Source organism: Protopterus annectens, chromosome 5.part0, assembly GCF_019279795.1.
Source record: "Protopterus annectens isolate FY-2018-M chromosome 5.part0, PAN1.0, whole genome shotgun sequence".
In the NCBI taxonomy this organism is placed as follows: domain Eukaryota; kingdom Metazoa; phylum Chordata; order Ceratodontiformes; family Protopteridae; genus Protopterus; species Protopterus annectens.
This window is the reverse complement of record NC_056735.1, coordinates 880,815,025-880,842,048: the sequence shown is the minus strand read 5'-3', so window position 1 is coordinate 880,842,048 and position 27,024 is coordinate 880,815,025. Positions and strand designations below refer to the sequence as shown.

Below are 27,024 nucleotides of genomic sequence, written 5' to 3'. Positions count from 1 at the left end.
TAAGAAAGAGAATGTCGATTAATATAGATTTTCTGACGTAAAACGTCTATAACTCTGAATTACTATTATTTATTAAGGGCAATTCACCACCTTTTCTTCAGCAATCACCAATTTTAAGATGGACAGACCTACATTCGGAGTCTAGATCAGGGACAGTTGAGAGGTCTGCCACAAAGATGTACGCTTTCACAAAAATGAACCGCAGTAAGCAAAGGAGTACTATCACAGCCGCCATATTGACTCTTTAGTACTCTGTTTCTCTGGCGACAACCTCTAACCTTTGAACCAAAAGTAGCAACTTCAACCTGGTATTCCCGCCAGGAGTGATAGTATACTTGATCATATGCAAAAATTAAGTGGTTTAGGAACGACTTGCTATAATCGGTTCTGTATGGTGTGTTTTGCATTGTGGAACAATATATCATGGACGAGTTGTATCTTGAAAATATTGACGAATTTGTAAACGATCAGGACAGAATTGTAAGTTGTTCCACTTAACAGGTTGTAAAGATCTGTTGTTTATGTTCGCTGTAATGGGCACTTCCTTATTTTTGATGTGCTAAAGTGAAGGGAGAAAGGCTGACGTACTTATCCAATACATTTTTTGTGGTCTGTCTCCTCGTTATATTGCAGTGTTGGAAACTTGTCATTTACCTTAGGATTATTTCCTCACTACCATCTGTGTTGTGAATTTGTAGCAGTAGTTAAACAACTTTTGAAATGAGTGCACCTACGCAAACAGAAGTCTATACCTGTGTATCAGCTGATGTATGCAAACGTGCATACGCATTTCTTACACACATGCACATGTGCTGTTTAGATACGTAAATTTATATATGCATATGCGTGGCTTTTAGGATTACTATTAAATCTGCTTCCTGTGGTTAGGATTTGATTTTATCAGCCTCAGTGTGCCTAGTGTGACTGAGAAAGTCACTTAACCTGACATTACTCCCACGCTAAGCTTGAAAAAGATCCATGTGGCTGAGTGCTCTACCCTGGTCAACAAATGCAAATAACTAAGTACACGTATGCACAGAGCTTTATACACAGTCTGTAGATATTTTGATGGCAGTCAGGATTTGGCACTGTTGTGTGTATGTTTTTCTAATTTCATGTCTTGGTGCTTTTATGTATTTTCTTAACTTACTGACAGACTTCCAAGGCATGACTGGCAATCCTGTTGATAATAAGTAAATCCCATCACATCAACTAAGCAAATGAAGTTTTATCTTTATGGTCTTTTTGAACTGTTTATTTAGGGGTCGTAGATTCTTAAGGTTATTATTTACCAGGTATTCAGTTTATGCAGAAAACATTCTAGTCATCCTTTTAGATTACTTGCCAAGTACAGTGTATGGATCTTGTCTCTGTGTATGCGGGTTGTCTATAACACTCTTTTACTCTCCTGCTCTTGATGAAAATGTTTTATGTCGCCACAGTGTCAGTGGCTGTGCATTACATAACATACATGCATAGCACTGAAGAAAGCATTGTTGCAACTGAGTAATGTGTTTTTGCAGTAATGCTTCATTTCATTTAAATGGTTTGTGAGTTTTCAGTATGCTGTAATAAATTCACAATGTTGTACCCATAACTGTAATACTGCATCTCCTTCAGCACCTCTACTAATGTCATGGTGGGGCTGTGGCCAGTGTCATATTGGTCACCCCCCCATGTCCTACTAGCCACCCCCATGCCCCACTTTGGGCTTGTTAAAAGGTGGCAATCCTAGAAACCAAACAAGTGTTTAACAACTTTTTCCATGGACAAGATCTCATATGAGATCTTGTGGCTGCTTTTTAATCCCTGATAGAAAGAAATAGTGGGTATAGCTTAAGATATGTTAACATGTACATATTTGTTTTTGTTTTTAATCTTCTTCTCTTTCGGCTGTTACCATTAGGGGTTGCCACAGCGGATCATCTGTTTCCATTTCATCCTGTCCTCTGCATATTGCTCTGTCACATCAACCACCTGCATGTCCTGTCTCACCACGTCCATAAACCTTATCTTAGGCCTTCCTCTTTTCCTCTTACCTGGCAACTCCATCCTTAGCATCCTTTTCCCAATATACTAATCATCCCTCCTTAGCACATGTCCAAAGCAACACAATCTCGCCTGTCTGATTTTGTCTCCAAACCGTCCAACCTGAGCTGACCCTCTAATATACTGATTCCTAATCCTGTCCATCCTTGTCACACCCAGTGCAAATCTTAACATCTTTAACTCTGCCACTTCCAGCTTTGACTCCTGCCTTTTTGTCAATACAACTGTCTCCAACACATACAACATAGCTGGTCTCACTACCCTCTTGTAGACCTTTCCTTTCACTCTTACTGGTACCTGTCTGTCACAAATCACTCCTGACACTCTTCTCCACCCATTCGACCCTACCTGTACTCTCTTCTTCACCTCTCTTCCACACTCACCATTACTCTGAATTGTTGATCTCAAGTACTTTAAACTCATCCACCTTCGCCAACTCTACTCCCTGCATCCTCACCATTCCTATATCCTCCCTCTCATTCACACACATATTCTGTCTTAGTCCTGCTGACCTTCATTCCTCTCCTCTGTAGAGCACATCTCCACCTCTCCAGGGTCTCCTCAACCTGGTCCCTACTCACACTACAGATCACAACGTCATCTGCAAACATCATAGTCCATGGGGCCTCCTGTCTGATTTCGTCTGTCAACCTGTCCATCGCCATTGCAAATAAGAAAGCGCTCAGAGCTGATCCTTGATTTAATCCCACTTCCACCTTAAACGGATCTGTCACTCCCACTGCAGACTTCACCACTGTCACACTACCCTCATACATATCCTATACCACTCTTACATACTTCTCTGCCACTTCTGACTTCCTCATACAATACCACAACTCCTCTCTAGGCACCCTATCATATGCTTTCTCCAAGTCCACAAAGACACAATGCAACTCCTTCTGATCTTCCCTATATTTCTCCATCAATAGTCTCAGAGCAAACATTGCATCTGTAGTGCTATTTCCAGGCATGAAACCATACTGCTGATCGCTAATCATCACCTCCCTTCTTAACCTAGCTTCCACTACTCTTTCCCATAACTTCAAGCTGTGACTGATCAGTTTTATCCCTCTGTAGTTACTACAACTCTGCACATCACCCTAATTCTTAAAAATAGGTATCAAAACACTTTTTCTCCACTCCTCAGGCATCCTCTGACTTTCCAAGATTTCAGTAAACAATCTGGTTAAGAACTCCACTGCCATTTCTCCTAAGCACCTCCATGTTTCCACTGGTATGTCATCTGGACCAACAGACTTTCCATTCTTCATCCTCTTCATAGCTGCCCGTACTTCCTCCTTGCTAATCTGTTTCACTATCCCCACATCATCCAACCTTCTCTCTCTCATTCTCTTCATTCATCAGCCCCTCAAAGTACTCTTTCCATCTGCTCAACACACTCTCCTCGCTTGTGAGTACGTTTCCCTCACTATCCTTTATCACCCTTACCTGCTGCACATCTTTCCCAGCTTGGTCCCTCTGTCTAGCCAATCGGTAGAAGTCCTTTTCTCTCTCTTTAGTGTTCGACCTTTCATACAACTCTCTATATGCCTTATCCTTAGCCTTTGCCACCTCTCTCTTTGCCATGCTCCTCATCTCCTTATACTCCTGTTTACTTTCTTCATCTCTCTGACAATCCCACTTCTTCGCCAGCCTCTTCCTCTGTACACTCTTCTGTACTTCCTCATTCCACCACCAGGTCTTCTTGTCCTCCTTCCTCTGTCCAGATGCCACACCGAGCACCTTTCTAGCTGGCTTCCTTACCATCTCTACTCTAGTTACCCAGCTATTTGGTAACTCTTCACTGCCCCCCAGTGCCTGTTTTAACTCTTCCCTGAACTCCACCTCACAATCACCCTTTTTCAACTTCCACTATTTGATCCTTGGCACTGCTCTCACACTTGTCCTCCTCTTCTTTATCGCTAACATCATCCTACAGACCATTCTATGCTGCCTAACTACACTTTCTCCTGTCACCACTTTACAGTCTCCAATCTCCTTCAGACTGGCCCTCCTGCATAGGATATAATCCACCTGTGTGCATCTTCCTCCACTCTTGTATGTCACCCTGTGCTCCTCCCTCTTCTTAAAGTACATATTCACTACAGCCATGTCCATCCTTTTCGCAAAATCCACTACAATCTGACCTTCTGCATTCCTCTCCTTAACACCATACCTGCCCATCACTTCCTCATCCCCTCTGTTCCCTTCACCAACGTGCCCATTGAAATCCGCTCCAATCACCCGTCTCTCACCCTTGGGTACACTCACCACCACTTCATCCAACTCACTCCAAATTTTTTCTTTCTCATCCATCGTACACCCAACTTGCGGAGTGTATGTACTAACAACATTCATCATTACACCATCAATTTCCAGCTTCATAAACATCACTCTATCCGACACTCTTTTCACCTCCAAAACACTCTTGGCATACTGTTCCTTCAGGATAATCCCTACCCCATTTCTCCTCCCATTCACACCATGATTACATTGCCAAAGTGGTTAGAAATTCCTTCTGTGTAGCCCACCTAATCACAAAAGGGTTCACAGCCAGATGAAGGGAGGTCATTGTGCCCCTCTACTCATCACTCATTAGGCCCATAATCGAGTACAATGCCCCATTTGGAATGTACCTTACTTGATACCTACAACAGCTGAAAGACCACAAAAGTACCTCACCAAGAGGATCATGGGCCTCAAACAGATGCCCTATGCAGCTCGACTAAAGAAACTCCAGCTCTATTCGGTTGCTTACCGCCTGCTCAGAGGTGATCTCTGCCTGACATATAAGTCCATGTCCAACCCGGAATTAATGGACATGCTCCACCTCAAGAAAACCAAATCTCTCCGAGCCACATGCTCCAGTGAATTAAACCTCAGCACAACAATAAACAGGACATGTTGGAGGGATAGATTCCTGTCCCAGAGACTTCCCTTGCTCTGGAATAGAATCCCAGTTTATGTTACGCAAAGCCTCTCACTGACTCTGTTCAAGAGAAATCTTGACGAGTGGATGGGAAATCGTAAATTTTCCCCTGGGATCACTTCAATGGCCCTGCTAGACAGAGGCCCAGGAAACTAATTCAAAAGGGAGGCAAAGGCCAACACATTCTGGCTATGCTTATAAATGCCCTTGGGCAGATAGCCTAGTACCTACCTATGAACCTATGATAGAACAATTTGAACCCACCTCCTATACACCTGGCCTTACTCCCCTTCCATCTGGTCTCTTGCACACACAATATATCAACCTTCTTTCTCTCCATCATATCAGCCAGCTTTCTCCCTATACCAGTCATACTGCCAACATTCAAAGTTCCTACCCTCACTACTACACTCCTAAACTTCCTCCTCTCTTTCTGCTTTCAGGCATGCCTTCCCCCTCTTCTTCTCCTCCTTCGGCCAACAGTAGCCCAATTTCCACCCGCACCCTGTTGTCTAACAGTACTGGTGGCGGTCGTTGTTAACCCGGGCCTCGACCGATCTGGTATGGAAATCTGTATTGTTGTCCGCATATGTTATTTGGCAGAGGTTTTTCACCGAATGCCCTTCCTGAAGTAACCCTCTCCATTTATCCGGGCTTGGGACTGGCATGAAGAAATGCACTGGCTTGTGCATGTTTTTGTCTTTAATGTTGCCATTTAATTTTATTATTGCTGCCGATACCAAATGCACATCATATTTTCTTCTATTGCTTCATCTGTGGCACTGCGTGTGTGTGTGTGTGTGTGTGTGTGGGGTGGGGGGTTCCATAGCTCTCAATGACTCGGGGACAAATTCAGAAACAATCTGGGACACTGTTTTAAAATATTAGTACCTGAAACATTTTCAGAATAAGAGAATGTGAATTAATATACATTTTGTGAAATAAAAAAGTGTAACCATATTTTCTCCAAAAGTCATCAGTTTTAGGAGGAATTACGTGGGACAGAGATAAAATCTGGGTGAAAATCGGGGACATTTGAGAGATGTGACACATTCCCTGCTTTTTATTCTGGTTAAATGAGCAACATTTTATTTTCCCTCTCCCGCTTAAGTTCCTTTTTTTTTCATTTGAAAGAAGGAAAGGGAAGTTAGAAATAAATGAATTTAATAAATGGAGGAGAAAAAGCCATACAAAGAAACATAACAGGCTGGTAGAACCTGAATCTCTCAGTGCTGACACTTAGTGTATTAATGTTTTACATCTCAGTAGACATGAAAGATCTTATTGCACACTTCTGTAAGTACCTATGGTTAACTTGCACCAATATAAATACTGTCTTGTCCTGTTTTTAAAACTACTGGTGCTGTCATTTTTACCTTCTTTGTATATTTAATTGTGCTGTTGCTTTGCTTTCCTAAAGTCTTGTAATTTTTGTTGCATATGGCACAGCTTGTGGCTTAAAAGGGTCCTTAGACCAGACCACTTAATATATGCAGTAGCTAAAACAATAAAATGATTCACTGTTTCTCTTTTCTCCAGAAAGAAGAAAGTGCTGTTAGGAGGGAAAGCTTGGTTTAGCACCCCGTTGTTGCCAACTTGTGTCCCCACCATAAAAATAGCATATTGTGACATTTAACTAAGCCATGAAGATAAAATAACAAATGTCTGTTAGGTGAAAAAATATAAAAAGTACAATAAGCTTGTTTCATAAGTGTGCACACCTTTAAACTAATACTTTGTTGAAGCACATTTTGCTTTAATTACAGCATTCAGTCTTCTTGGGTATACATCTGCCATCAATTGAAGAGACTCTGATTAACCCCAAATAAAGTTCAGCTGTACTAGTAGGATTTTCCTGACATTTATTCAGTTGCCTGCTACAGCAAAAGTCATGGTTCACAGAGAGCTTACAAAGCATCAAAGGGATCTCATTGTTGAAAGATATCAGTCAGGAGAAGGGTCCAAAAACATTTCCACAGCATTGGATATACCATGGAACACAGTGAAGACAGTCATTAAAAGTGGAGAAAGTATGGGACAACAGTGATGTCGCAAAGAACTGGGCATCCCTTCAAAACTGATGAAAAGACAAGATGAAAACTGGTCAGAGAGGCTGCCAAGAGACCTACAGCAACACTGAAAAAGCTGCAGGAATTTATGGCAAGTACTGGTTGTGTACTATATTCTCCATATGTCTGGACTGTGGGGTAGGGTTGCAAGACGGAAGCTTTTTCTTACACAGAAAAACATCCAGGCCTGGCTAAAATTTGCAAAACAATACATCATGTCTCCCAAAAGCATGTGGGAAATGTGTTATGGTCTGATGAGACCAAGGTTGAACTTTTTGGCCACAATTCCAAAAGGTACGTTTGGCGTAAAAACAAGACTTTGCATCACCAAAAGAACACCATCCCCATGGTGAAGCATGGTGGTGGCAGTATCATGCTTTGGGGTTGCTTTTCTTCAGCTGGTACTGGGGCTTTAGTCAAGGTGGAGGGAATTATGAATAGTTCAAATACCAGTCATGTTTGGCCCAAAACCTTCAGGTGTCTGCTAGAAAGATGAAGAGGAATTTCACCTTTCAACACAACAGTGACACCAAGCATACATCCAAATCAACAAAAGAATAGCTTCACCAGAAGAAAATTACAATTTTGGAATGGCCCATCCAGAGCCCAGACCTAAATCCAATAGAAAATCTGTGGGGTGACCTGAAGAGGGCTGTGCATAAGAGTTACCCTTGCAATCTGACAGATTTGGAGCACTTTTGCAAGGAAGAGTGAGCAAATATTGCCAAGTCAAGATGTGCCATGCTAATAGACTCCCACACAAGAAGATCAAATGCTGTAATTAAAGCAAAAGGTGCTTCAACAAAGTATTAGTTTAAGGGTGTGCACACTTATGCAGCCAGCTTATCGTACGTTTTTTATTTTTTATATTGTTTCCCCTAACAGATTTGTTTTTCAATTGAATTGTATAGGTTATAGGTCACATTAAAGGTGGGAAAAGTTTTGAAATGATTTATTGTGGTCTCATAAATATCACAAAACCTGGCATTTTAACAGGGTGTGTACACTTTTTATAGCCACTGTATGTCATGTAAAGTCTGGTAAGAGAGAGTGCATTTGGCTATCTTGAGCAGTATTTGCACAGCAGCTTTCATCATATGTGTGCTTCTGTGAAGGTGTAACTGGCATAGAAGTGCACATATGCCTCCAGGATGTTAGGTTAAGAAAAATTGACAGGCTCCTTGTATAGCACTGAAACTGCTGAAGCAGAACTTGTCAATAGTAGAACTGCTGTAATAAACTGCACTTCCTTGTTACTTTTAATAGCAGTTACAGTGCTGTAAGAAATTTAGTTAAGAAACACTGGAACATGATGGCAATATCAAGTTTCCAAACTGACAGTGGCACAGACAGCCTTTCTTTATAAGAGATTGCGCAGTGTAAAAGACACACTTTGTTATCAGAAAAAAAAAATTAAGAGATCCTATAGAATACAGTAGCTAAGAACCCCTTCTGTGTTTAAACTGCACATATTGCAAATATATTAAGAAGACAGCTGTTTGCTAGCACTCTTTGAAAAGTGTTTATTATTTACGTGCATAATCATTGTTATTCATATAGCTGCTTGTGCTGTAAGCAAACTATTTTGAATTGATAAGTAACAGAACGTTTAAGACTAGGGTTTGTGACATCTTAAACATTGACTGCAACTTGTGTTCCAATATTCATCTGTGTATGCTTTAAAAATAGTAATCCGCATAATTTTAAATTTCAGCTGTTCAAGTATTATAAACCATGTAGGTTCTTAAGAGATTGCTAGGCTAATGGCTTAAGAGTGGTTTGTTATAAGCCTAGCCAGTGTAACTGGATTTTACCCAGTGTGACCCCTAGGGGCAAGAAGATGTCATATGTTTGTGCATATATCTTTAGTATTTTACAGATTGACATAGGCACCATCCCAGGTGTGAATTTGCTATTCCCCATCCATTAATCTAAATTGCTTTTGACAAGGGCTAGGGAAGGCCTCTGTTAAACGTGACTAGGAAGCCTGTCCTATGCCTATATCTCTGGCATGTTTTGTTTGTGTCAGTAACTAGATTTTAGATCCCTAAAATGGGTGACTGTCTTGCAGATGTGTAGCAGCTCCATTAAGACTAGATTTATGAGTGCCTTGTATGTTAGGCATAGGTCAGTCTTTAATAGTTGATAGGAGACAGAGTAAAGGGATAGGGCTTTTAGTGTATATGCACAGGACATGTTGTTAACACATTGTATTTTTTTGAGAGGAACCTCTGTGGTCACTCCAGCTCTTTTAAGTGCCTAGTTAAGTACATGCCAAGTGGCGCATTGTACTTTATTGGCCCGTTGAGGGCTGAGTACAGTGGGACTAGATCTTCCTTGGATCTGGATGCCATACCTTTACTTATAAGCCATGCTACATAGAACAACTTCTCTTTGGAGACATAGCAGTCAAAGTTTGGGCTACTGTCTATCTGTGTGTCTAGATCTGTCACCGCTGAGTCTACTGTTAGGGGTGTGCTATTAATATTGTAATTTGCAGGAGGTGTTTGGCTGCCCAAACAGTATATTTTAGGCCATGGCTCTGGCACCAATCATTTGTCTGATTTAGACCCTCCTGAAGGATATCTACATCACTGGGGGATTCGGTGATTGCCCCCAGCTTGCAGTCTTTGGCAAACATTGTCATCCAGAGGCATTCCACATTAGTCTTGACTTCAGAGAAGTATATTCTGAACAAGAGAGGATCCCAGCACTGAGCTCTGTTGCACATCACAAGTAACTGGCCTTTTGCTGGATCTGGATTCATTATATGTGATGGTAGAAGCAATAAACATATGTGTAATGTTAATTTTCACAAAATATGGCGAATATTGTTGGATTGTATTACTTAAGGCAGACAGCCCTCCTGGCATAAATGCATCAATCACAGCCCATAAGGCATAACAATGTACCCAACACTCTAGTCATAGGTGATTCTACAGTCAGGCACACTGATGTTCCGCTCACCAGGAAAATAAGGAGAAAGTTACTGTCAGCTGTTTGTCGGGTGCCAGGATCCGCCACATAACGCATGCATTCAGGTCCCTCCACAACAAGTACAAATATGAATCTGTCATTGTCCATGTTGGTGTGAATGACCTGAGACGTACCTCCCTGGACTACATGAAAAGGGACATGGAGGAGCTGTCTGATCTTGTAGCCCAGGCAGGTATGACCCTAGCCCTGGGTAGCATCCTGCCATCACCCAGAATGATACCACAGTATAAGGACAAAAGGATTGACTTCAACAATTGGCTAAGCTTTTGGTGTCATTCTAAGGGGATCCAGTATCTGTCTGCCTGGGATGACATGATCGATAAACCACAATGCTTTGCCAGAGATGGCCTGCACCTGTCGCCCCTGGGATTCCGGATACTGGTTAAGGCTCTAGCCACCCCTGTAGTGCCTTTTTTAGGCAAGGTTCAAATGAAAAATTCACCACCATAACGGGTACAAGCAAGCAGAATCTGAGGGTATTGCTACTCGGTGCTAGAAGTCTAAACCTCAAAATGCACTCACTTGAGGCACTCCTTAAAATGGAGAACATTGACATCTGTGCAGTGGCAGAGACCTGACTCAAGGCTCCAGAGAGTACCCCTGCATTACCAGACTGTAATTCATACCACACTTTTCGGCCACCTAACCTGGACCAAAACACTAAAGGAGTCGTGTCCATATTCATTAAGGATGTCCACACCTCCAGGCTAGTTGCTCAGCATAATGCATCCGAGATTATCCAAGTGCAACTAACTCTGGGCAAGACCGCAATCCAAATTGTAGCTTGCTACAGATCCCCCACCATGTCCCAGGATTCCCACTCCTCATTTCTTTATACACTGGAAAATATTAGGGTACAACCTAACATCCTAATAATGTGCGATTTCAACTACCCCACCATTAACTGGGAAAACTACTCGTGTACCGACTCTTGTGCTCAACGTTTTCTGGAATTTATAAATTCCAATGCCTTGGATCAACTTATCCACACCCCATGTTCAATCATAGCCTCACCTCAGGCTATGTGCCCACTGAATGGCGCACAGCGATTGTTATCCCACTCCACAAAGGGGGAGCCACCACGGACCCCGGAAACTACCGCCCCATTAGCCTGACGAGCCTGGTCTGCAAGGCTATGGAATGTGTCATCATGGAACTTCTAAACAATGACATTAATGTAATCTCCAAACTCAGGACCCCACCCAGTTCGCGTTTGTAAAATGCAGATCATATCTCCTAAACCTGACTGACTTCTTTGAAGCAGTCACCAAAGCTGTCGATGAGGTTAAGGTGGTTCACACAGCCTATCTAGATCTCGCCAAGGCTTTCAACACCATCCCCCAGTCTGGCATTATAGATAAACTCACTAAACTAGGTATAAATCCCTATGTCACAAGATGGGTTGCCAGCTGGCTCACTGACAGAACCCACACTGTGAAAGTAGCAGACTCCAAATCCAACTTCAGACCAGTGACAAGTGGAGTACCACAGGATTCAGTCCTGGGTCCTCTCCTGTTTGGTATCTACTTCTCTGAAGTACAGGCTAACACAGAAGGTCTTTGGCTAACAAAGTTTGCAGGTGACTGCAAACTAGGAGCCATAATCAAAACTCCAAAAGATGTGGACATCCTACGAAAGGGCCTCGCTGAGACAGATGCCTGGTGTCAAAGCCATGGCCTCAAGCTCAATGCCAAAAAGTGCATTGTCATCCCTTTTGGTAAAAACTCTGTACCCATGAACTACCACATAGGCAGTAGTCTACTTGACACCAAAAGTGTGATAAGAGACCTTGGGACACAGGTGGACAGTAGTCTCTGCTTTGATAATCATATCGCCAGAGTAGTCAGGAAATCCTTCGACGTGGCACACCTCATCACAAAAGGTTTCTCATCCAGGAAAAAAGAGGTCATTTTTCCCCTCGTACTCCATAATGGGTCTAATGAGTGACGAGTAAACGCCCCTTTTGGTATGTACCTCACAAGACATCTACAACAACTGGAAAGGCCGCAGAAATACCTCACAAAGAGGATTACCAGCCTCAAACAGATGCCCTACGCAGACCGTCTAAAAAAACTGCAGCTTTACTCCGTCGCATATCGCCTACTCGGAGGCGATGTTTGCCTAACACATAACACACAAAGCTATGTCAAACCCAGAGCTTTTGAACATGCTCCACTTAAAGAAATCCCAGTCTCTATGAGCTATATGCTCTAGGGACCTAAGCCTTGTCACCACAATAAACAGAACATGCTGGAGGGATAGAGTCCTGTCCCAGAAGCTTCCCATACTCTGAAACAAACTACCTATCTATATCAAACAAAGCTCCTCATTAGCACTCTTCAAGAAAAATCTTGATGATTGGATGAGAGATAGGAAATTCACCCCGGGGATCACTTCTGTGGCTCTGCTCGACAGTGGCACAGGAAAATAATTTTCTTTGGTGGCGAAAGCCAGGGTACCTTTTGGCTAGGCTTATATAGGCCCTAGGTGCAATAGCCTAATACCTACCTATGAACCTTTGAACCTAAACCATTTGCTTAAGCTCAGTGCTTTAAACACTGTATGATGTGGCTGATGTTCTTTTTGTATTGCACTTGAAAAACACAGTATGTGGAGGCCTGTGTACTGACAATGTTTAGGATTTTATTGTTTCTACCATCAGATATAAAGAAGCTTTACTTGGTTTCCTAGAATCAATTTCTGTTTTGACTTTTAAGTTCCATTAGTCAGGTTGGGTTTTACCTACCACAGAGATGCATTTTGGTGTTCATTACAGTTCAGCATCCCAGTATCACCATGCGTGACATTCCTTTTTACCACCTAGACCTTTTATACCACTGCATTAATTAAGACAGCAGTTTCTACTTTCAGAACAATTCTTTCGTAAAAGAGCATATTACCATTTGCTTCTTTTATGGGGGTGGGTGGATACAGTTTTGTGAAGACTAATCATGCAGCAGTTAAATGATCATGGCTAGCTGTGAGTTGTTGTTATACTGAAGTTAGTACATTCTTCTCTCTGAAGTGCAGTGACCTCTGAGGTGATGAAAAGGTTGCAGGAGACCTGCAAAGGGGGTGTGGGAACAAAACGCTCCAACAGAAAAATTTAAATAAAAAAAAATGTGATATTGAGAATCCAGGTTAAGAATAGTTTGCCACCTTATGGCACAGAAACTTAACTGACACACACACGCACACACTTTGCTGCCACTGAAAAATGGCTTGCATATCAACGTTACTAAAAAGTAAAGTAACTATGTTAATACAGAAAAATACAAGTAAAAAAAAATCGAAGCACTGAAAAATCTTCACTTGAACCCCAGTGAACATAAATGAGCATAAATAAGGTAAAATGTTGTTGTTGTCTTTCGGCTTTTCCCGGTTAGGGGTCACCACAGCAGAACTCCGGTCCGCTAATGATTGGCAGTAGATTTTGACGAATGCTGAGGTGCTAGCTCGAAGTTCAACCTTCAACGAAGGCATGCCCATTTACGCATGTCTTTCGAACGCCCATCCAACCGCGGGGAGGACATGTAGGCTCCACACAGAAGGCACTCCCCGCACACCAGCCGAGAATCGAACGGGAGAACCTCTTGCTCTGAGGCAACATCGCTACCGCTGCACCACTGCGGTGTTTCAGCATAAATAAGGTAAAATAAATAAAAAATATAAATAAGAGTAAAAAGATCCACACATGTCATCAGTGGTCATAAAGTTGACCACAAAAAAAGTCGACTTTGCAAATGCCGACATGCTACTATGCATGTGCCAAGCAAGAAATCTCAGCACATGCAAAACACTGTTTGCTTTTTGCAGGGGGGGTGAGTGCCCTCCTACACTCCCTGCTAATTGTGTGTATGTGTGATCAGCGGTCATAAAGTTTCCCACAAAAAAGGTCGACTTTGCAAATGCCAACATGCTACTATGCATGTGCCAAGCCAGAAATCTCAGCACATACAAAACACTGTGTTTTTTTTTTTGAAAAGTAAAACATTGCTTTTTACAGGGGAGGGTAAGTGCCCCCCTGCTAATTTTGTGTGTGTGTGTGTGTGTGTGTGTGTGTGTGTGTGTGTGTGTGTGTGTGTGTGTGTGTGTGTGTGTGTGTGTGTCTGTATATGTAATATATACATATTAACTCTGAGATCTCTGGGAAAAGGCATATTTCCCTACCCCAAGAATTGTGTGATCTTGCAGACCTGTGAATCATCTGTTTAGGGTTTGCCACCTAAACAGTTGTCGACCAGAGGAGAGCTTGATCAAAATTTCCCCATAGAGATGTATACCTATGGTATATAGGTGTATGTGTCTCACACACACACACACACACACACACACACACACACACACACTTGTGTAAACGTAAAAATGGAGACAAATTATTTCCAACACTGTGAGGACAACTCGTGGCCACTGGAGATGAAGTAAAACATCTACAGAATAGGCAAATATAAGATATATGTAGAAAAGGCACTGATAATCAGTGTCAAAAGTGTTAGTAACAGCAGATGTATATGTGTGCGAGTATTGAGGGCTGTTTTGTGTCAAAAAGCTTAATAAAAAACAAATACTTTCATAGTTTCATAGTTTAGTACTAGGCTATCTGCCCTAGGGCATTTATAAGCCTAGCCATAGTGTAAGTGGCTTTCGCCACCCCATGTAATGGTACAAAAATATAGATTTAGTTTACTGTGCCTCTGTCTAGTAGTGACACAGAGATGACCCCCGCGGTAAACCTACGATCTCCCATCCACTCGTCAAGATTTCTCTTGAAGAGAGTCAATGAGGGGCTCTGCCTAACATGAACTGGGATCCTGTTCCAGAGTGTGGGGAAGCCTCTGAGCTATGAATCTATCCCTCCAGCATGTCCTATTCAGATTTGTGCTGAGGTTTAGATCTTTAGCTCTCGTGGTTCTGGTGGATTTGGATTTTTTGAGATGGAGCATGTCCATCATTTCCTGATTGGACATGGCCTTGTACGTCAGGCATAGATCACCTCTGAGTAGGCGGCATGCTACTGAATAGAGCTGGAGTTACTTTAGTCTGGCAGCATATGACATATGTTGGAGACCCTTGATCCTCTTGGTGAGGTACTTTTGGGGTCTCTCCAGCTGCCACAGGTGCCGGGTGAGGTACATACCAAATGGGGCATTGTACTCAATCGTGGGCCTGATAAGGGAGGAGCATAGGGGTACAATGACCTCCTTTGATCTGGATGTGAATCCCTTCATGATAAGGTGGGCAAGGTAGAAAGTCTTTCTAACCACTTTGGCAACGTGGGTGTCGAATGAGAGGTCACTGTCAACTTGGGTCCCCAGGTCTCTGATTACTTTTTCCGTACTCAGTGGGTTACTGCCTATGTGATAATTTGTGGGTACTTTGTTTTTCCCAAAGGGGATGACTATACATTTTTTGGCATTTAATTTAAGGCCATGACTTCGGCACCAGTTGTCCGTCTCAGTAAGGCCTTTCTGTAGGATGCATGTGTCAGCTGGTGTATCGACTATGGCGCCTAGTTTGCAGACATCTGCGAACTTTGTCAGCCACAACCCACCCATGTTTGCTTTCACATCTGAGAAATAAATGCCGAACAATAGGGGTCCCAGGACAGAGCCCTGTGGGACACCACTTGTGACTGGCTTTGAGTCTGACATAGCTCCAGCGATTTTGACTTTATGGGTTATGTCCTTTAGCCAGTTTGCAATCCATCTTGTGACATATGGGTTTACATTTAAGCTGTTGAGGTTGTCTATGATGCTTGAGCGGGGTATTGTGTCAAAGGCTTTAGCCAAGTCCAGGTAGGCTGTATGGACTGCTTTGCCCTCATCAATGGCTCTAGTGACTGTTTCAAAAAAGACAACCAGGTTCAAAAGGCAGGATCTGCCCTTTACAAAGCCGAACTGGGTAGGATCAAGTGTCTGTAGGTCCCCGATGTCTCTGTTTATGAGTTCCATAATGATTCTTTCCATAGCTTTGCAGACCAGGCTGGTTAAGCTTATGGGGCAATAGTTTCCAGGGTCTGTAGAGGAGCCTCCTTTGTGGAGTGGGACCACTGTTGCTGTACGCCAGTGTTCAGGTACATATCCTGTAGTAAGGCTAAGGTTAAACAGCATTTTTATGTGTGGGTTTAGCTCCTCTTGGAGATTACGTAGCACGCAACCCGGGATACCGTCAGGTCCCATAGATGCTGTATTTTTAGCTTTGCTGAGAGTGACTCTCACCTGGACATCTGAGATGACAGGGAGGCTACATTCAGCTGGGATAACTATTTCTTCTTTTGGGGGTGAGGGAGGGGAGAAGTTTGCACTGAACCTGTCTGCCAGTATGTTGGCAATATCTGTGGGTTCTGTGTATTTTTTGTCGTTATGAACTAACTCTGAGCATATCTGAGGGTTTCCGCCCAGGTTTCTAACATAGCTGAAGAAGGCCTTATGGTTATCTTTAGTGTCCTTAGCGATTTTTCTCTCAAATTTGGCCTTGGATGTTTTTATGAATGAACATAGTTTTTTGCTAGTGCTGGTCAGAGATAAGGTCCCTTTATGGGATTTTGCTCTGTCTTGCAGTAGCTTCCTTCTTTTGTTATACAGTTTGTTTATGGCTGGGGTCCACCAGACAGGACGCCTGTCCTTGGTGGAGAGGGTCTTGGTTTTATTTGGGATTGCATGATCCATGCGTTCTTGGAGATGTCCGTAGAAAGCATTTGTGAAGGATTCAGCATTGTGGGATGTGGTTTCCTCTGGCCCAGGGGGCTTAAAGGATACCATCTCAGTCTTGAGAAGTGTAAAGTCGGCCTTTGAGAAGTTTTTCACTGTAGTCTTTTGTGCTGGGGGTGGAGGTGGGATATGAATATCCAGGGTGATTAGTTTGTGGTCAGATCTCACTAGTGAGGGGTATACTTCCGGTGTGGAGCATTTTGTCCCCATGTTTGTGATGATCAGGTCTAGTATATTTTCTCCCCTTGTGGGAGAGGTGACTAGCTGTTCCATTGCATTCGAGTTAATGAATTCCAGGAACCTTTGGGCTAGGGTATTAGGGCTAGAATAATGCACCCAGTCTATGTTAGGGTAGTTGAAGTCTCCCAATATGATGGTATTTGGTGAGACATTCATATCCTCCAATGTCTTCAGGAAGGCTGAATGGGGTTCCTGAGATTGGGAGGGTGGTCTGTAACATGCTACCAGTTGTATAGCAGTTTTTTCTACGGTTAGTAGCACCTGGATGGTCTCCGATGCTTCATGTGTTGCCACTAACATGGAGGTGTGGGTGTCCTTGATGAATATGGACACTCCCCCTCCCTTTGTGGCTCGGCCCGAGTTCTGGGGCTGAAATGCATGATACGAGGTATAGCCTGGTAGAGCTTGGGTGCTCTCAGGAGCCTTGAACCAGGTTTCAGTTACTGCACAGACATTGATGCTCTCCATACTGAGGAGTGCTTCGAGAGCCTGCATCTTGAGATTTAGACTTCTGGTGTTGAGCAGCATTACCCTTAGTTTTTTTCCATTTTTGTTTTCTAAGGAGGTGGGTTTGTCTTTTGAGCCTTGCCTAAAAAAGGCACTATGGGGGTGGCAAGAGCTTTAGCCGATATCCGGAAGCCCATTGATGACAGGTGCAAGCCGTCCCTTGCGAAGCAGTGTGGCTTGTCCAGCATGTCATCCCAAGCAGACAGACATTGGATCTCCCTAGAATGACACCAGTAATTGAACCAATTATTAAAGCTGGTCATCTTGATCTTGTATTATGGCATCATTCTTGGTGAGGAAGATGCTGCTCAGGGTCAGGGTCATACCAGCTTGGGCTACATAATCAGAGAGCTCCTCTGTCTCTTTTCATGTAGTCCAGGGAGGTACGTCTCAGGTCATTAACGCCGGCATGGACAATGACGGAGTCATATTTGTACTTGCTTTGGAGTGACCTGAGTGCATGTGTTATGTGGCGGATCCCAGCTCCCGACAGGCAGCTCACCGTTACCCTCTCCTTGTTCAGCCTGGTAAGCGGAACGTCAGTGTGTCTGACTATAGAGTCACCAATTACTAGTGTATCAGGCATGGTGTTTGGCCTTAAGGGCTGTGATTGTTTGACACACTGCTTTATTGAAGTATGTGTTTCATGTGTTATGTTTTGAGGTGGTGGATTTTTGGGTGTCTGCTTTGGGAGCCTCTGTTGTTTTGGTAAGTTTTTTATTAGAGCCTCCGAGTATGTCTTTGTGTTATGTGTTTGGTTTGCAGTTGTGGTAGGTCTATGTGGGACTGGGTTTGCTGTGTGTGTGGTTACCTTCTCCTCCTGTCTGGTCATGCCAGTCCTGAGTTGAGAGAGTTCAGCCTCTAGTCTGGCTATATAGTTGCATCTCTCACATGTATTTGTGTTTGTTGGGAGGAGGAGAGGGTTGTCTGTGTACATGAGACAATTGTAGCATTGTCTCAAGGTTCCCAGATTAACCAGCTGAACCGGAGAGGATGCCGGTGATCCACCACTCGACATGCTAGAATAGTATAAGGGAGTGCTGTGCCTTTAAGGGAAGTGGGTATTCACAGGGGTGGTAGGTGGATGTAGTGCTTACTTTGGTTTGAGAGTGCTTACTTAGAAGAGAGGTTTTGAGAACAAGTGCTAGATTTATAATATAGCGAGTAGACTGATAATTCTAAGAGTAGAGCTTACTTAAGGGAAAATTTGAAGAGCAGACTTGGCAGAGCCAGCAAAAAATTAACCTTGTTTAACCGGCTATGTGCACAATCGCGCAAAGGCGGATTTTAAACAGGGAACTTCAAAAGAGCTGGGAATGGTCCAAAACAACCAATTACTACAAGCTCTTGTGCTGAGATCACTCCTTCAGGGACAGATAGGCTGGTCAAGGCTCCCCACTCCCACTGGTGAGCAAAGAAACTTCCTTCTATCCAAGTAAGGCAATGGACAACACAGGAACTACACCACAGCCCAGAATACAGCAAAGCCTGTATACTGGTCTAAACTAGTCGAGGAGAGGCGGGAAAACAAGGATATTTTTTGTTTTTTTGTTTTTGTGATAGAAAGTACACAGAAATGCAGGAAACAGTAATAAATCAGTTACACAGGCTAGCACACTTTAGTGGGCAGCCTCAACAGTTAAATTTAACAAACAAACAAACTTTCGACCAATTTTCGACCAAATGTAACTTTAAGTGCAGATAATATATAATGCAACAAACAGCTAAAAAAACAGTTTAAGCTTGTTCAAAGTAAGCAAGAGAAGGTATTTTAGGTAAAAAAAACAGCAAAACATACTTAAATCAGGAAAGTAGTCGCTTTTCTCAGTTCTCTGTTGCTAGGACCACTTTGCAGGACCACGAGGGGCTGTTTCTGAGTAGTATATATTGATCTGCTGAAACCCAGTTAAGGGTGAAAAGGCTCAGGCATTTAAAATGTTTTATTTTCAATAAATAAGTATATATTTCTAAACAAGTTTTTAAGTGTCTGATTACTTTGACATTTCAGCTGAACTTGTATAGCATTCGTGGTCCTTTTTTCCTGATTTTGAGGAGTCTTTGCCAGTAACTTCGTTGTTCACAAAGTGCCAATTTTCTTTACTATTTTTGTCTTTTATTTACCTGGAAAGTCCGACTGAGCAGAGGCCCAGGGAGAAAATATCCACAGGAAGAACAAAATGAATATAAAATTAACACAAAATAGTAAAATGAGAATATGTACAAGTTTGAGTGATGCAGAGTGCAGTACAAATGTAAGGATGACAAGTGCTACAATGTAGAATAGAACAACTTCTAAAAGGCATAAATTAGTATTGGCAAATTATAGAAAAGACAGTAAACAATGTGTTTGTTATGAAGCTATTCTGCGGGCATGTGTATATGGTTTGTTAGGTGGGAGAGGCAAAAACAGGGTTATGAAGCAGAAGTAATGAAGTAGAAGGTTTTGAGAGAAAATGGTGAGAAGATGAGCCATACTAATGAATAAAGACTTTTTTTGCTGGTGCATTGTTTTCTGTTTTTGAAGGACAGCTGTGAGACCGTTTTTTTGTCGATTTTCTTTTTTTCCCCGTAATTTTATATATATTGTGTGCCTTCCCTTTATTTTGTTCTGGGGCCATAAGTCCTCCAGTTAGAGGCCACGTTAACTGATGTCATTGTTACTCTGGATGGGTGACATTGAATTGTGGTAGCAGTGCAGTTCTAAAGCATACATAGAAGGTTATAGGTGGGATGAGGTAGATAGTACAGTTGTGTACTCTTCCCATAAATGTCGATGTTCGAGTGTGTTCACTGTTGCAGTCATCACTGTAGGGTTCTTCCTGCCAGCAGCAGCCCCCGATCGGCCAGAATCCCAAAGTCTGGATCGGGCGCCAGCTGAGGTCGCATTTATCCTGACGTCAATGTGCCGGAAGGTATAAAGACCTCAGCTGACGCCATTTCCCAAGTTTTTCTTGCCCCAGATGTCAGGTGCCCAGAAAGAAAAGGCTAAAAAAGAAACCATGCCCAAAACCTCAGCAGCCAAAATACCTCATAACAGACAATACTCAAGGAAAGAACAAAAGAGGGGATAGGAGGGAGGGTAACCCGGGGGATAGGAGGGAGGGTAACCCGGACTGCAACAGTGAACACACTCGAACATCTACATTTATGGTAAGAGTACACAACTGTACTATGTCCTTCATGGTTCACTGTTGCAGTCATCACTGTAGGGTTGAGTCCCAAATCTAAGAAAGAGAGGCTGGAGGAGAAACAGAGGGAGCGGTCACAAAACCTTGCAAAACCTGTCCTGGATTTAGAATAGAGAGGGAGGTTGTAATGCTTAGAAAAAGTATGTACAGAACTCCAAGTAGCAGCTTCCAAAATATCCTTGGTAGGAACCCCACAAAGAAAATCTGCTGAAGTAGCAGTAGCCCGGGTAGAATGAGTCCTAACATTAACAGGAACCAGATTGCCATGATAAGAGTAACAGAACTTGATGCAATGGGCAATCCACTTGGAAATAGTTTGTTTAGTGATTGCTTTCCCCTGAACAGTAGGAGCATAAGCGACAAACAACTGATCAGATTTCCGGAATAACTTGGTCCTGTCCAGGTATAGACGAAGCTGTCTGTGCACGTCTAGAGAGTGCAAAATACTTTCTTCCTCACTTTGAGGATTAGGATAAGAGATAGGCAAATGAATAGACTGATTCAAGGACACTGCCGAAACCACCTTGGGCATAAATGTGGGATTAGTCCATAGAGATACCCTGTCCTGATGAAAAATAAGGAAGGGTTCCACAGCCATGAGTGCTTGCAATTCCGAAATTCTTCTAGCAGAGGTAATAGCTAAAAGAAAAGCAGTTTTCCAAGACAAAAATTTTAAATCTGTGGAAGCTGCAGGTTCAAAAGGAGACAAAGTTAATTTCTCCAAAACATAGTCAAGATCCCAAGTGGGAACAGGAGCCCTTATAGGGGGCCGAATATTCTTAGCCCCTCTAAGAAATTGTTTAAGTAATGGATGAGAAAAAATCGGAGGATCTGTATCGTAATGTGCAGAAATAGCAGAAGCATGAAGCTTAACAGATGAAAAAGATAGGCTCGTATGTAATAACTCTGTCAGATACTGTAAAATCAGAGGAATGTTCGGAACAGAAGAATCACCACCCTGGACTTGACTCCAGGAGCAAAATCTTTTCCATTTTCCCGCATAAGATATTTTAGTGCTGGGCCGTCTAGCTTCAAGGATTACATCCAATACCTGTTTGGAAAGGGCAGAGGTGTTTACAGACCCTGGATCCGCCAGGCAGCTAGATGCAGAGTCTTGACATGACTGTGCCGTATCAGGCCGTCTCGTTGAAACAGTAGATGAGGGATTTGAGGCAGAATCCAGGGAGGCTCCTGAACCAAGTTCATCAGAGTGGAATACCAGAATTGCCGAGGCCAATTGGGAGCCAGTAGAATCATGTGCGGTCTGTCCTGTTTTATCTTCAGAAGTACCTGAGGTAGAAGAGGAAAGGGAGGAAAAGCATATACTGAGAGGTGTTTCCAACTGAATGAGAGGGCATCCACTTTCCATGCTAGGTTGTGGTAGGTCCTTGTGCAGAATGTTGGAAGTTGATGATTCTGAGGGGATGCAAAGAGATCTATGTCGAGACATCCCCAAGCCTTTATAATCATCCTGAATATCCGAACATCCAACATCCATTCATGTGGATCTGAAATGCATCTGCTCAATGCATCTGCCAGAGTGTTGTCTTTCCCTGGCAGGAATTGCGCCTGTAAGTCGACACTGCAGGTCAGAGCAGTGTACCAGAGATTCATGGCTAATCTGCACAGGGGGTAAGAATGAGAGCCCCCCTGCTTGTTGATGTACCACATCACTGTAGTGTTGTCTGTCCGTATCAACAATTGTCCTGGTAGAAGAAGGTTCCTGAAGGCTATCAGGGCATTCTGTACAGCTAGCATCTCCTTCAAATTTATGTGCAGGTGTGTTTGCTCCTTCGTCCAAACACTCTGAAGACATCTCCCGTGCATGTGGGCTCCCCATGCATAATCTGAAGCATCCGTTGTCAGAACTTGGTTGGTCGGCGGAGGACAAAAAGGCTTCCCCTTGTTCTGTAGACAGGCTTCGGCCCACCAAAGAAACTCTCGCTGGAGACAAGGCAAAATCGTGACCACTGTTTCCAAACTGTGGTAATGCTGAGACCAGACACTCTTGAGGTACCACTGCAGTTTCCTCATATGCAGCCTTGCATATGGTATTAGCAGAATGCAAGAGGCCAAAAAACCCAAAACCTGCAGAATTTTTCTTGCAGTCAGCTGTTTCATTGAAGCCAGGTGTCGGAAAAAAGAAACCAGTTGCACTTTTCTGTCTGGTGTCAAGGAAGCCATCTGGGTTGAAGTACTCAGAAGAGCACCCAGGAAAGTAATCTTTTGTGTGGGTACCAGGTTTGATTTCTTTAGATTCACTGTGAAACCGAGGCACTGAAGAAGACGCTGCACAAAGGTTAGATGCCGAAGTAGAGTGTCTTTGTCGTCCGCTTGAAGAAGACAGTCGTCCAGATAAGGGTAAATTTGAATCCCCTTCTGTCTGCAAAATGCCATTACTGGTGCCAGGCACTTCGTAAAGACCCTGGGCGCAGTAGATAAGCCAAAGGGCAGCACAGAGAACTGGTAATGTTTCGAGCTTTTTTTAAGTCCAAAGTCACCATCCAAGCATTCTTGCCCAACATAGGCAGCAGCTGCTGCAGAGTGAGCATCTTGAATTTTGGTATATCTAGGAAGGTGTTTAGTACAGAGAGGTCCAGGATTGGTCTCCACGAATTTTCCTTCCTGGGAACCAGGAAAAGTCTGGAATAAAAACCTTGCCCTATTTCTAAATTTGGCACCAATTCCATGGCCCTCATAGCCAGGAGGGACTGAACCTGCCATTGTGCCCCTGCCCACTGATGATTTGGCAGGTCTGGCCAACCGTTCGGTTTTGGCAAAGTGTCGAAATGAAATCTGTAACCTCTTGAGACTATGTCCAGAACCCATTTGTCCCGGGTTATGTGGTTCCAATTTTAATAAAAAAGAGAAATCTTTCCACCCAAAGGAGCTTCCAGGAGAGGAGCCCCTGGAACCAGAAAGGGAGAGTCATAAAGACTGTTTTCGGTAGGGCTGAGACTTATCTTCACCTCCCTTGGGAGAGGGGGCACTCCACTGCCTATTCCTAAAATGGGACTGTGACTGTCCCCTACCTCTGGAACGCCTGAATCTGCCTCTCTGAGACCTGACCGAGCCTGGAAAGGACCAAGGTTTAGTTGGCCAGTGTCTGCTAAATCTAGGAGGTTGCACCTGTAGAAAATCCTTAACCGTCTGCATAGATTTGGCTTTGTCTTCCATTTTCTTCAATACCTCTTCAGCTTTGGACCCAAACAGAACATCGTGTTGCAAAGGGGGATCCAAAAGTTTGGCTTTAATCTGATCCAGCAAGCTTTGATCCCTTAACCAAGCATGTCTTCTAATAACAGCGCCAGTTGTTGCAGCCCTACTAGAAGCTTCCAAAGAATCAAAACCACAATGCAGGGTATGTTTACCCACTTGTTCAATAGCATGCAATAAATCCTGTAACTCCTGATTATCCGCACCAATAGACACAGATGACATCTTTTGTTGAAATACAGACAAAAGGTATTGCTGATTCAGCATATGAAATTGACAGTTCAAAGCCCTAATAGACAATGTAGCAGAAGTATAAACCTTTTTACCCCATCTCTCCAAAGCCCTGGACTCTCGGTCAAAAGGAATAGGATTTTTAGCAGAGGCCGCTTTATCACCCTTAGGACACTGAGAAATTGTTTCCGGATCAGGCGAAAGATTTTTAAAAATAAATTTATGAGACTCTGGAACCCTATAATACCTATCTGGTTTGGCCTGGAGTAGGGGGAAAAGAATCAGGAGAGAGAGAAGCTTCTGAAAAAACATCATCAACAATGTCCAATACAGGGGGAATAGCCAGAGGCTTATGCTGTGGGAGAAGAAGAAAATCCCTAAGCCTTTTTTTGGATTCAGAGAATTCCTGCCCTTCCCAGTGAAAATGCACCCTCATATCATGCAAAGTTTCACCAAAAGAATAATCCTCAGGAGGAGAGGCGGAAGGAAAGGAATCTTCAGCATCAGAATCCTCATAAAGAGGAAAAGAATAATCCTGCTCAAGGGAAGAAGCAGAAGAAACAGAAATTTGGTCTGAAGAATCATAACCGGACTATAATCTAGGCTTCTTGTCAGGAGGGGGATGAGAACCCCTGATCATAGTTAAGAGATCTTCAGCCATCCTAAACATCTGCCTCTGAGACCTAGGACCCTGATCAAAAGGTGCCTGAGCTAGCCACTTCACTTTAGCTGGAGCCTTAGACTTTGACATAGCATGTAAACCCGAATCCACATTTACAGGAAGCTTGGAAGGCCTGAGAACTCCCTCAGAAGCCAATACTTGCCTACCGGCTCCAGACCCAACTGAGGGAGCAGTATCCGAAGGTCCAGTCCCTGGCAATTCTGAAGACCACATCAGCTCCACACCAGAGTTGGTACAGGCAATTGGTTCAAAAGAGGCGGACGACAGGGGCTGCAAAGGCGCCTCACTGACGACTGAACCAGCAACTGGCAATAACTGAGTAACATCCTTTGCTGTGGACCTCGGAGGCCTGTCTGCATCTCTGCGCCTCTTACACACCCCAGAAGCCGGAAAAGAATCTGAAGACATGTTATAATTAAACCTTTTTCCAAAATAGTAAAAGGCAAAGTTCTATCTATGCTGATTAAATCTAGCACAAAACATACAATTAGCAATGTTGTGGTCAGGACCCAGGCAGGGAATACAGTAAGAGTGAAAATCCCTATGAGGTATTTGCTTCCCACAAGAAATACAATTATTAACTTTTTATGACATCTGACTGGAGCAAGAAAAAGACCCCCCCAACGGGGTACTTATCTGTAAAAAAAACTAAAATCTTGGGATTAGATCCAAAAACAAACGGGAACAGGCCGACCGGCATCAGTGAACTGCAAAGGGCAAGAAAGACTAGGGAAATGGCGTCAGCTAAGGGCTTTATACCCTCCGGCGCATTGATGTCAGGATAAATGCAACCTCAGCTGGCGCCCGATCCAGACTTTGGGATTCTGGCCAATTGGGGGCTGCTGCTGGCAGGAAGAACCCTACAGTGATGACTGCAACAGTGAACCACGAAGGACATCTTAAAATAGCTTTATATGTAAATGATATGATAACAACACTGTCTAATCCAAAGATCTGGATACCCGATATGGTCAGATTTAGGGAGGATCTCTGGTTACGAAATTAAATAAGGATGAAATAAAATCCATAGGAATAAATATGGGGAAACAGGTAGAGAGAAAGGAAAGGTACTGAGTTGGTGAAAGCAAAAATATTTGGGGATAGTTAAGGGAGACATATGATGATAGTTAAGGGAGACATATGATGTCTCAAGATAAAGGACATGTGGAAGTTTGATGGAGCAGATAAAAGATCTGACACGATGGAAGCTACAGATTTTTCTACACAGTTCTCTCGAACAGTGAGTGCAAGTATTACATTGGCATGTACTCTTGCGGTTACTGTATCCAGGGCAGGCATTCTGGACCCTCCCAGAGGAAAAGAGCATCTCAAGGTATTTTGTCAAGCAGATGAAAAGCCAAGTTTGGCATGGAATAAGAGAATGCCGAAGGAACAGCGAGGGCTGGGAATTCCTGACCCAGAAGATATGGTGTAGTGGTGATACTGATGCACATGGCTAAGGCCAGAGATGATGAAAGAGGAATAAAGTGGGTTAAAATGTTAGTACAGAAGAACACATGGATCGAAGAGGAAATACGTGTTTCTCTCCAGGCCTCCGCTGAAAATTAGCCTGTTCCAAGGTGGACTTTCCTGGTAAACAAATGTTAAATAGTTGGGGGCAATAGGAAAAGTTGGGGCAACCAATCTTTGAGAATGTAGGGGAAAATATTCAGTGGAATGTTTGAATCCGATAAAATAAGGTGTCTGAAACAAGACATAATCCCACATAGTGGGATGAAAAAGAAGGTAAAGGAGAGAAAGAGAGAGAGACAGCTGGAGAGAATTGAACATGGCTATAGTTCTGAGAACAGGTAACTGCAGAATGAAGACCTGGGAGGAGGTGAAAGAAGATTATGGGTTCCATAATAGAGTAAGTTTTCATTAATTTGCATTGATGGATGAGGAGAGGAAAACACAGTGGTGTACGACAGCGGGAACAGATAATTGGTCTAACAGAGGGATGGCAAAAAAAAAAGCATGCAAGAGTAACGGTTTGTTGATAAGCATGTCAAAGAAATAAGACAAATGAAAGAAACATGGGTCCAAAACTTGGTGATAGTGATACAGAGGAAACAATGGTCTAAGATGAGGAGTACAATAAGATAGATAATCATACCGAGGAAATTCAGGATATTTGTTTGGAAATGCCTGCATAAGTGTTTGTATATGCCAGAAAAAATAATAAGGTTTACCTGGAGGCCTTCAA

At 43.1% G+C, this 27,024-nt stretch overlaps 1 protein-coding gene across 1 annotated transcript in view; it reads left to right on the top strand.

The window, feature by feature from the left end:
• Positions 1-63: 63 nt before the first annotated feature.
• Positions 64-27,024, top strand: part of POLD3 (DNA polymerase delta 3, accessory subunit) — a 713,420-nt gene continuing 686,459 nt past the window's right edge. Inside the window, exon 1 of the mRNA XM_044072678.1 lies at positions 64-480. Coding sequence (XP_043928613.1) covers positions 424-480 — 57 coding nt within the window. The 5' untranslated portion in view covers positions 64-423. The remainder of the gene's footprint in view (positions 481-27,024) is intronic.